Below are 12843 nucleotides of genomic sequence, written 5' to 3' on the forward strand. Positions count from 1 at the left end.
GATCCATGGTATAAACCCCTTCCCAGGCTATAAACATGGGCCCCCAGTCGCTGGCTTTCCCTCTCTGGTTTGGAAAATTGCACGGAAGCCCACGCCATTTTTTCCCAAAAATAATCTTTTATTAAAAAATACAGTAACATTAAGCTGCACACATACTATACTAATTTTATTTGTCACACACATCTATATATCAACCTAGTCTGTATGTATTTACTGTATGTAAACCATCTATTCTATCTTTTTCTTCCATCTATCTATCTATGAAATATAAATACATATATATGTGGGTGTGTCACTATATATACAGTATATATATGTATATATGTATTCTATCTTTTCTATTATAACATGTCAATGTGATTTTACTGTAGCCGGATATGAACTGTCGGCATTTCAAAGGACATGAGTGCGAGTGCTGTGCGAATTTTTATCGCACCCATTGACTTCTATTGCAGGATGCGATCTGATTTTTGATGACAATCGCAGCATGCTGCGATTTTTTTCGGATTTTTTTCTAAACCAATCATGGTCCAATCCGAGCTGGAAAACAAAACGCAGATAAACACACCATCATAGATTAACATTGGTCCGAATTCAATCCCATTTTTTATCGGATTGAATTTGTCCGATTTCATTGCAAGTGGGCATGAGCCCTTACTCATGCACTACTGGGAGCTTTTTGGTCTGGCATTTAGCCTTGCTAAAATTTCCATGCTCAACAACTTAAATGAGGCAACGCATTCAGGCTCTGCACTGTCTTGCAAAGGCTGTGATGCACTTTGGATTGTCTGGTTGTGCCTCTATAGTAAAAAATATATGATATGAATGCATCACAGGCTTTGCAACAGATTACACTAGCATTTAAAGCCATAGGTTTCCCTCTTATTTTGATTTGATTGAATTTACAAATTTTTCCAGAAAATACATATTATTGCACTAAGCACTTTACTATTTTTCCTCAGTATGGATGCAGTCGATTTAATCTAAAAAGTGTTTCAATTATTAAACTTTTTGTCTCATAATCTTGGAGCCTCTCTATATTGGGCTGTTTTTGCACTATTTGGACACACATTTTTACTATGTAGCAATCATTATTTTTGAATCCTATGTCCCTCTTTTCATTCCTGCACATTTCCTAATATTTTAATCATGTATCTTATCATGTCAATAATAAAAACATGTTTTATGTTTATATTTACTAGTAATTTTAAGCCACTTCTTTGCCCATGTATTCGATTTAGGGAGTGTGCACCTATTGATATAGGAATATTACACTAATTAGGACTTTGTTTTGAAAAAGTAGTAATCATGCAGGGTGCCGAAACTTTTTCAGCAGCTCATTTTCCTTTTTGTAATTTTTAAAATGCAAGCATTGAAATATATATATATATATATATATATATATATATATATATATATATATATATTTGCCTAAAGTACAAAGTAAATGTGTCATCTTTAACTTTAGGCCTTTTAGAGATCAATTCACCTTCAACTTGCATAACTGTTCACAATAACAGTAATTTTGACCAGAGGTGCCCAAACGTTTACATGCCACTGTACCACAGTACTGCAGTATGTATCAAAAACCTCGGCCTCCTATGGAAATTTTTCTGCGAGTGCGCTTCTCAGGAGTAGCAAGATGACTGTGATGGGTGATCTTCAGCAGACCCCCAGCTGTCATCGTAACCTATTGCCCCACAAGAGGACCATGCACAACCATCGGCGCATGTACACTTAATTGCAGCCATAAGAGACTGGCAGTGACATTTAAGTTGTTAACTTGGCTCCAACCTCGGCTGTTAAAAAACAAATGCAGGCTATATAATGTAGCCAGCACAAGTAAAGTTTGGAGAGAACTCAGCTTCTAAGCCCCCTCCACAAATGTGGACCCTTTCCAAAGACAGCAATTAGAGATGAGCTGATCAGTTCATAGAGGAACGTGTTCAAGTTGAATTTCCTGAAATTTGCAGTTTCACGCAAATCCGAATATTTTGAGATTTGATTCACAACTGACAAAAAAGGGCTTCATTTTGAGTTGGGCAGGCCTCCCTATAATACCCTGCACTTATAACATCATATGATTTAGAATGAGCTGTGTTCTCTCACCTCCTGTCTCAATCTGTAAGTTACTAAAATTGTTGCTGCTTTCCCTGCCCTCATCTTTTATAGTGGCTGTAGATAAGCCCTGAAAGGCGGTGGCATCGGTCAAACCTGATGCCAGTTTCCCTTTAAGTTCAACTTTTCTCAATCAATTAAACATCTCCTATTGCTATATTGCTTATAACCCACAATTCGATTGGTAATGAAAAAAATATTCAGTCTATTTTAAATGCTGATATAATCAGCTATTATTTTCTTATGTGGTCGGACATTCCACAGTCTGACTACTCTAACTGTAAAGAACCCTTTCCTATTTACATGCCAAACTCGCCTTTTTTCCACACATAATAAATGTCCACTGATTTTGTATTTACTACACATGTACTTATGTATGTAAATGAAATAACTTATGAGGCATCTTTTTTCTAAGTTAAACAAGTTATTATAGCATAGATCTTCCATCCCTTGTAATAATCTAGTTGCCCTTCCTTGAAATGATTCTAACTTCTGAATATCCTTTTTAAAATGTGGAGCTCAGCACTGGATCCTGTACTATAGATGTGGCCTACAAGTGATTTATAGAGGGATAATAGTATGGTGGAATCAGAATGTTTTATCTTTTTTATACACCCTAAAATCTTGTTTGCTTTTGCAGCTGCTTCTTCATTGATTACTTCTGTTCTGTAGTCCCAACCAAGTACACTTCCATTTAATGTATATGCAGCAATTCAATTACTGCGGCCGTGGTGCATTACTTTAAATTTATCAACATTAAACTTCATCTGTCACGTGTTTGCTCATGTAGACATCTAATTCAGAATATTTTGTAATATTATACTGTGATGCTAAGTTTTTATTATCCTACATACTTTTCTGTTATTAGCAAAGACTGAAACTTTACTATCAATATGATCCACAAGATCATTAATAAAGATACTGAAAAGAATTGGACCTAAGACTGAACCTGGTGGTGACCACTGTTCCCTGTTCAGATCCTTATGGTCCGCACTGCTGACTTTATCCCTTTTAGAAAATGCACCATTTCATAGAATCATAGAATGTTAGAGTTGAAGTGAATCTCCAGGGTCATCGTGTCCAACCCCCTTCTCAATGCAGGATTCACTAAGCAGTCTCAGACAGATGTCTGTCTAGCTTCTATTTGAAGACTTCCATTGAAGAACTAATTGATCTCCCTCACTGTCAAAAAGTTTTTTATAATATATTATCTGTATCAACTCCTTTTTAGATTCATTCAATTGCTTCTCATGTTTCCAGGTGGAAATAAGAATAAGAATGATCCCTCTACACTGTGACATCCCTTCAGACATTTGTAGACAGCTATTAAGTCTCCTCTTAGTCTTCTTTTTTGCAAGCTAAACATTCCCAGATCCTTTAACCGTTCCTCGTAGGAATATACTTTGCAGTCTGCTCTCAATACTGATAGCTCTTCTCTGAACTTGCTCCAGTTTTTTAATGTCTTTCTTAAAATGTGGTGCCCAGAACTGGACACAATATTCCAGAAGATGCCTGACCAATGAAGAGTAGAGGGGAATAATTACTTCATGTGATCTAGACTCTATGCTTCTCTTAATACATCCTAGAACAGTGTTTGCATTTTTTGCTCTTGCATCACACTGTTGACTCATGTGCAGTGTATGATCTATTAGTAAAATCAAGTCTTTTTCACGCGTGCTGTTGCTTAGTTCTATTCTTCCCATTCTGTAGATGCAATTATCGTTTTTCTAGCCCAGATGTAGAATCTTGCATTTCTCCCTGTTAAATACCATTCTTCTAGTCACTGCCCATTGTTCAAGGTTATCTAGATCCTTCTGAATCCTTTCTCTGTCTTCTCTAGTGTTAGCTATCCCTTCTAGGTTTGCATTGTCTGTAAATTTGAGTAGTTTACCTTCAGTTCCCTTATCTAGATCATTTATAAAAATGTTGAACAACACTGGAGGTCAGGACAGAGCCTTATTCCCTTTCTGCCCTTGGACGGAATAGTACATCCGAGGGCAGAACCCACGCTTTGATGTGGGCTCTGGAGGTGAGCCAGCATCAAACCCAGGACATGTCAGCAGTTTTAAAATGCAATAAGGGGAAATCAAAAGAACGTATCTGCTCCAAAATGGAATCATTAAAAATGTTAGCTTGGCACGTAAACAATAAGCTCTCCCCCAGCCCCAGATCATGAGAAAAGGAGAAGCTATGGATATTGGAAAATGGCGCAAAAAAGCCAAACAAAAAACAAGTGTGATATTGCACTTTTTTTTGCAATTTCACCGCACTTGGAATTTTTTTCCCTTTTCCAAGTACACGACATGCTAAAACCAATGATGCCATTCAAAAGTACAACTCATCCTGAAAAAATAAGCCCTCATATATTGATGGAAAAATAAAAAAGTTATGGCTCTGGGAAGAAGGGGAGTGAAAAACGAAAATGCAAAACTGAAAAAAGCTGGGGTCATGAAGGGGTTATGGTACCCCACTTGAAGCACTCTTCCAATTGGATATGCAACCATTTATTACCACTCTTTGAGTACAATCACTCAGACAGTTATGAATCAACCTAACCATAGCTTTGTCAATCCCATACTTGGTCATTTTTTCAATAAGAATAGTCGTACTTTATTAAATGCTTTGTTTAAGTCAGATATACTATATCTACCATATTTCCCTGATCCACCCAGTCAGTGATTCCATCATAGAAGGAAATTAGATTAGTCTGGCATGACTTGTTTGCTACAAACTCATGCTGGCTCTGGTTAATTGCTGTATACTTATCCAGGTACTTACATGCATGCTGTTTAATACTTGGTTCAAAGATTTTTCCTGGTATATAAGTAAGGATCACTAGTCTATATTTTCCTGGCTTCATCTGCTTTCCTTTTATGAAGTTAGGGACAGCATTTGCACCTCTCCAATTGTCTGGGACTCCTGTTCTATATGATTTTTCAAAGATTCTAGCTAGTGATTCTGCAATTTCCTCTGCTAACTCTTGCAGTACCCTAGGATGTAATTCATCAGGACCAGGAGATTTAAAATAATTTAAATTAACTAAATGTTCCCTCCCCATCTTTCTGTTTATATATAGTGTGGATTCTTTTATTCCTTCAATGGCACAGTGAAGATCAGTTGATGTTACATTTGCTTTCTTAGAGAACACAAAAGAAAAATAGGAATTTAAAAGTTTGTCCTTCTTAACATCATTTTTACCACTTCACCCTTTTTATCCTGTAAAAATCCTGTAGCATCTTTGATTATTATTTTGCTTTTGACATACCCCCAAAATCATTTTTACTGCTTTTGGTCTCCCTTGCAAGCCTCACTTCATTACTGGCTTTAGCTCTTCTAATGCTTGCCCTCCATTTCCTGCAAGCAGCATTATATTCTTCTTTAGATATGCCCCCTCTTTCTATTAGTTATAAATTTATTTTTTCCTATTTTAAAAGCAATTAACTCCTAATGCTTCCTTCTTTTTGGGATTTTTACCTATTGTGCAGTGAGAATTAGCTAAATCTCCCACCCTTGTTGGACATTTCTGTCCTTTAGAGAAACCAGCCATTGGACCTTTCCTACCCTCAGTCCAATAAAAACTGTCTTTCTAAAGTCAAACTTTAAAGTCTCGCTAGCCTTGCTCCTCTTGTAATCTAAAATTTGAGGATAGCATGTTCAATGCTTCCTACAGTTGTGCTCAAAAGTTTACATCCCCCTGCAGAATTTTAGATTTCTTGGCCTTTTGTCAGAGAATATGAATGATAAAACAAAAACTTTTTCTCCACTCATGGTTAGTGGTTGGTGAAGCCATTTATTGTCAAACTACTGTGTTTTCTCTTTTTAAATCATAATGACAGCCCAAAACATCCAAATGACCCTGATCAAAAGTTTGCATACCCTATTTCTTAATACATTGTATTGCCCCCTCTAACATCAATGACAGCTTGAAGTCTTTTGTGGTAGTTCTGGATTAGGTTCTTTATTTTTTCAGATGGTAAAGCTGCCCACTCTTCTTGGCAAAAGGCCACCAGTTCCTATACATCCCTGGGCTGTCTAGCATGAGCTATGTGCTTGTGATCTCCCCAGAGTAGCTCAATGATATTGAAGTCAGGAGACTGAAATGGCCACTCCAGATCCTTCACTTTGTTCTGCTGCAGCTCTGACAGGTAGACTTGGCCTTGTGTTTTGGACCATTGTCATGTTGGAATGTCCAATTACGTTCCATGAGCAGCTTCCGAGCTGATGATTGTAAATTTGTCTCCATTATTTGCTGATAACATGCTGCATTCATCTTTCCTTCAACTTTGACCAAGTTTCCTGTGCCTTTGTAGCTCACACATCCCTAAACCATCATCGATCCACCTCCGTGCTTTACAGTAGGAATAGTGTTCCTTTCAACATAGGCCTTGCTGACCACTCTCCAAAAGTAACGCTTATGGTTGTGTCGAAAAAGTTCAATTTTGGTCTCATCACTCCAAATTACCTTGATCCAGAAGTTTTGAGGCTTGTCTCTGTGCTGTTTTGCGCATTTTAGGAAAGATACTTTGTGGCATTTGCACAGGAATGGCTTTCTTCTGGTGACTCAAGCATGCAGCCTATTTTTCTTGTAGTGCCTCCTTATTGTGCATCTTGAAACAGCCACACAGCTAGTTTTCAGAGAGTCCAGTATTTCAAGTACTGTTATTTGTGAGTTTTTTTCAAACAATTTTCCTGGCAATTGTGGCCAAAAATTTTTTTGGTCTATCTAACCGTGGTTTTGCTTTTACAAAGCCCCTGATTTTTCATTTGTTAATCACAGCTTGAACACTACTGACTGGCATTATCAATTCCTTGGATATCTTTTTGTATCCCTTTCCTGCTTTATACAGTTCAACTACCTTTTCCCATAGATCTGATGACAATTCTTTTGCTTTCTCCATGACTCACAATCCAGAAACTTCAGTGGCTGGATGAAAGATGCAAGAGTCTGTCTGGATCCCAGAAACTCACTCAGCTTTTATGCACTAATATTGATTACAAGCAAACAGGTCACAGGTGAGGATGTTAACTTTAGTAGCTATTCAAACCCATTTGTGTCAACTCCTGTGTATGTTATCAGGCCAAAATCACCAGGGTATGTGAACTTTTGATCAGGGTCATTTGGATGTTTTGGGTTGTCATTATGATTTAAAAAGAAAAAACGCAGTAGTTTGACAATAAATTGCTTCACCCAAGAACTAACCATGAGTGGAGAAAAAGGTTTGGTGTTATTCATATTCTCTGAATAAAGGCCAAGAAAGCAAAAATTCTGCTGGGCTATGTAAACTTTTGAGCATAACTGTAAATTCCCAGCCACCTTTACATTCTCAACCATTTCCTTCCTGTTGGTAAGAATTAGGTTAAGATTTCAGATCCTCTTGTTCTCTCTTCTACCCTTTGAAATATAAAATTGTCAACAAGAGAAGATAAGAATTACCTGGACCTATTACTTTTGCCTGAGAGAGATTCCCAACAAATATGTGGATAGTTAAAATCTCCCATAATCACTATGTCATTCTTTTTTGAAAACAGAGACATCTGAAGTAAAAAGAGTTCATCCACATCTTCAGTCTGTCCAGGTGGCCTATTGTAAACACCTACATTAGTGTCCTTTCTGTTCTTCTTTCCTTGCATTTTTACTCACACAGCTTCTACAGAGGTACCAATCTCTGAAGCTTGGATCTTTGTAGAGATATACATTTTCCTAAAATACAATGAAACACCCCCTCCCCTTCTGTTAATAATGTGCATAATAAATAAGTTGTAGCCTTCAAGGTTTGTATTCCAATCACGTGTATCATCCCACCAAGTTTCAGTGATGTCTAGTGTTGAGCGATACCGTCCGATACTTGAAAGTATCGGTATCGGAAAGTATCGGCCGATACCGGCAAAGTATCAGATCTAATCCGATACCGATACCCGATACCAATACAAGTCAATGGGACTCAAGTATCGGACGGTATCCCTGATGGTTCCCAGGGTCTGAAGGAGAGGAAACTCTCCTTCAGGCCCTGGGAACCATATTAATGTGTAAAATAAAGAATTAAAACAAAAAATATTGCTATACTCACCTCTCCGACGCAGCCTGGACCTTACCGAGGGAACCGGCAGCGTTCTTTGCTTAAAATGCGCGCTTTTACTTCCTTCCGCGACGTCACGGCTTGTGATTGGTCGCGTGCCGCCCATGTGGCCGCGACGCGACCAATCACAGCAAGCCGTGACATAATTTTCAGGTCCTCAATGCCTAATTCTAGGCATTCAGGAATTTAAAATTACGTTCCGGCTTGTGATTGGTCGCGTCGCGGTCACATGGGCGACGCGACCAATCACAAGCCGTGACGTCACGGGAGGCAGGAGACGCGCGCATTTTTAAAATTACATCACGGCTTGTGATTGGTTGCGTGCCGCCCATGTGACCGCGACGCAACCAATCACAGCAAGCCGTGACATAATTTCAGGTCCTGATGCCTATTTCTGCATTGAGGACCTGAAATTACGTCACGGCTTGCTGTGATTGGTCGCGTCGCGGTCACATGGGCGGCACGCAACCAATCACAAGCCGTGACGTAATTTTAAAAATGCGCACGTCTCCTGCCTCCCGTGACGTCACGGCTTGTGATTGGTCGCGTCGCCCATGTGACCGCGACGCGACCAATCACAAGCCGGAACGTAATTTTAAAATCCTGAATGCCTAGAATTAAGCTTCCAGGACCTCAAAATTACGTCACGGCTTGCTGTGATTGGTCGCGTCGCGGCCACATGGGCGGCACGCGACCAATCAGAAGCCGTGACGTCGCGGGAGGCAGGAAACGCGCGCATTTTAAGCAAACAACGCTGCCGGTTCCCTCGGTGAGGTCCAGGCTGCGTCGGAGAGGTGAGTATAGCAATTTTTTTTATTTTAATTCTTTATTTTACACATTAATGTTGTATTTTACACATTAATGTTGTTTCGATACCGATACCCGATACCACAAAAGTATCGGATCTCGGTATCGGAATTCCGATACCCGCAAGTATCGGCCGATACCCGATACTTGCGGTATCGGAATGCTCAACACTAGTGATGTCTATGACATATCTATCTTCCTGTGTTAGCAGTTTCAATTCTCCTTGTTTGTTTCCCATCCTCTGTGTATTTGTATAGACCTAATTTGTAGTCTGTGTCTCTTGCTTCTCTATTTTCATTCAGTTTGATGTTTTTGCTCTTTATTTCCACTTCTAGTAGTTTTCAAAAGAATAGCTGCATATTTTATCCAATCCCTTATTGCTCTAGTTTAAAGCCCTCCTGATGAGTATAACAAGGGGTCTATCAAATGTTTTCCAGTTTTCGTAAGATGCAACCCATCTCTAGCATGTAGTCCATCATACAGGAAATGTACTCAATTGTCAAAAAAGCAAAACATTGCCCATGGCACCAGTTATCCATGTGTAGAATGCTGTTCAATAGCCTTAGTCCATGTCCATCCACTGGAAGGATGAATGAGAAGACGACCCGCACTCCCAGTTTCTTCAAAGTGAATGAATAAAAGATAAATTTTACAAACGATCGGTGAAATGCAAAGTCCAGAAAAGTAGCTCAAGTCATTCCACAACAAAAAAGCCAAACAGAATGTACTTTACCGCATCTACAGTCAATAAAGAAGCATTCCATCAAGGTTTTTATCCTCTTAATATATTGTATTCATCATATTATGCAGAATTGTCTACTTACAATTGCTTTTTTTCCCTTTCTACCCAGATAATTCTTCTCTTTTCTGTATATGATGACTAAAATGTATTAAGAACATAGAAATGTTGATGGGAATGCTTCTTTAAGGCAAATATAAAAAATCTCCTGAATTTTTCCACCTTGCTATATTTGCAGTATTGGTATAAAACCGGAGAAGGTGGTCTTTGCATCTCAGGGCAAAAGCTTTCTGAATCCTCCCAAAATCTGAACATAGAGCAGCCCAGCCGGATCCACTAATCCAAAATAAGAAATTAATTGTACTCACAGAATCTATTTAATAAATAGGAACAAAATAAAAGATGAAGATGTGTGGCACTGAGTGGTGTACGGACCCGAAGACGCTAATTACAAGAGCAGCACATTTCAGGGCTGTGTTTTGAGCAGTCGGTGGGGGTCTCAGGACCTGGACCCTTACTGATCGAGAGCTATTTGCAATGCCTATTATATTTATTTCTATAAAAAAAAAGGAAAACAACAACTGCACTTTAATTGACTACATGTGCAGCGCCCCAGAGTCCTGGTCGTTGCAGTACTGATGCTCCGCCGCTAAGGGGGGCTATGGTACGTCTGATGGCACTGAAGGAGTTCACCTGACCAGGTATCACAGACACCAATACACGTCACAGTCTGGCCTCCAGGGGGAGCTAAGTGTGCTATGTATTAGGCCACTCCTCACAGTCTGGTAAAACTGGGGGTTAGGTAGGAAGTTAGTCAGAAGCTGACTGGGTTGGAACCAGGCAACATCCTGTGGCAGAGGGTGTTGCAGGGGAAGATTCAGGGGGGTCCCTGTCGGGTGGGATCCTGACAGAGGCCTAGCGAACAGAAAGAACTTTACGGGACCGCGCCTGCACTTCGTTGCGGCGGTACCCCAAGAAAGGACAAGAAGCGAGGTTTATTGTGCTGAGTGAGAAACGAGATCAACGGAACAAGGAGAAACACCAGTAGGAGTCGTGCTGTAAGTCGAGGCAACATCCTACTGAGGCGCGCAGCCGGTGGCTGGAACGCCGAGGAAGTATTAAGCTTCAGGCCTTACTTCAAACCTACGGCAGGACAGTCAGTTATAGGCGGGCTGTCTCACTCAAATCACCTAAGAAGACATACGGGGTAACATTTGGAGAGGGGCGACTCTAGGGTCCCGGAAGAACTTCGAGCCTACCCATCATACGGGTGCGTCCTAGCCATATCATCTGGGGGACGAAGCAGAACATCATAATCGAGTTGTGAGGGAACTTCAGAAACAGACACAACAGTTGTGGGGACTATCCCGTAAGCACAGCAGGGGAGGACCACAACACACAAGCGCTAGAAGGTAGGCACAGATTTCCACCTGCAAAGGGAACCCTGGAGGTGCCATCGGACCGGCCGGACTTGCGCAGCCTGGTTAACCGTATTCCGGACTGAGGATCCTGAAGCCTTCAGTAAAGAGGTAAAGAGACTGCATTCTGGTGTCCTCGTTATTTACTGCGACCTGCACCGCACCACCACAACATCACCACCATCCACACCTTTCATTGGACGCCCCTCAGCAGGGTCATGGACCGGGTCTAACCACCGTGACAACCCCAGAACAGAGACTCAGAGGCCCGGTACCGGGTACCTCTCGGCCCTGCGGCAGTGGGGGTGCTCCACATGTAATAAAAATAGAGCTCATCTGGTGCTCAGTTAAATGATCTATTTAGTAGAAGATACGGAGCCTACAAATCCTTCACCATCAGGCTCCTTACAATGAGGGAATTACTTATGGCCGCCTGGTGCTAATCTCCTCTTCATGTGAAGCTCCAGTTTAGATGTTGGATTTAGAGGTCAATGATTGCTAAAAGAGGCCATGTATATTTGATTGCTGGCAGATACCTGGTGTTTTGCTCTGAATAACCTTCGAATGGAGCTGATGTTGAAGAGTGCTTTCAGCCATGCTATTGTGAGGGTTTCTAAGGGACGGCCCTAAATAGCATTTCTGGCCTGGTTATTAGTTTTATGAGCAAATTACATAATCTCTTTGTTTTATGGCTCTGTTTTATTAAACAAATATAATAAAAACAAATGTTTTACAGACACTTCAAATTGTATATGATTCCCGTGTGTGCTTCATTTCAGAAAGTGCGAAATTACAAAACCCTAGTCGCAAGCAGTCTGTGTCCAGAAGTCTGAAACATCTTTTCCATTCATCAAACAAATTTGTCAAGACATTAAAGAGGTAGGTAACGTAAGATTAGGATTGTTTTTGTCCACAATTGTATTCTCCAGATTATTTTATTAGCGTTATGGATACATATATGTGTTCTTGATAGAGCACTGCTGTCATACCATTTTAATATTACATTTATTCCCATCTGGGACAAGGTGTGCTTTAACTGTCTGATAGATGCAAGTCCTACCTCTGTGAGCAATGTCATGAACAAGACTCCATCTTCCTCTGGAGAGGTGACCATGAATGCTTGCTCCTCTGTATTGGCACTCGTAAATAACCAACCAAGTGATTAGGCAAGTTTTGGACATCCCTTAAAGGGAATCTGTCAACAATTATTTGCTATGTAATCTGAGGACATCATGAGGTAGGGGTTATACACAGATTTCATTGATGTGTCACTTATCAAGCTGTGTGCTGTTTACTTATAATGAAGGTTTTATCACCAGAGCCTTATCAATGTTCGGAGTACAGCAGTGACGGAAGCATGTGAGCCCAAGTCCAACCACGCCCCATCCTGTGATAAGCAGCTCACTGCCTATAGACCATGTACATACAGAGCTAGCTGTGAGTGGGGGCAGCTATCTCAGCTCTGCTTCATCCTACTAGAACTCTGAATATGTCAGAACGGCTGCACAACATTATGCTGCTCTTAGATGACAAAAACCTGGTGACAGATTCTCTTTAACTCAATTCTGCCATCAGATGTACTATTCCGTCTGTGTGACCTGGGCTTTACTTCCCATGGATGGAGTAGTACGTCATTAGCAATTGGCTGTGCACACTGGGAGTGTGTGGCTGGGTGTCGGCTGAT

The 12843-nt window shown here is 40.4% G+C and overlaps 1 protein-coding gene across 1 annotated transcript in view; it reads left to right on the forward strand.

Moving 5' to 3' along the window:
- Positions 1-12843, forward strand: part of ANKFN1 (ankyrin repeat and fibronectin type III domain containing 1) — a 1096304-nt gene that overhangs the window by 798530 nt on the left and 284931 nt on the right. The window contains exon 9 of the mRNA XM_077257596.1: positions 11939-12038. Coding sequence (XP_077113711.1) covers positions 11939-12038 — 100 coding nt within the window. The remainder of the gene's footprint in view (positions 1-11938; positions 12039-12843) is intronic.

This window comes from Ranitomeya variabilis, chromosome 4, assembly GCF_051348905.1.
Source record: "Ranitomeya variabilis isolate aRanVar5 chromosome 4, aRanVar5.hap1, whole genome shotgun sequence".
Taxonomy (NCBI): Eukaryota; Metazoa; Chordata; class Amphibia; order Anura; family Dendrobatidae; genus Ranitomeya; species Ranitomeya variabilis.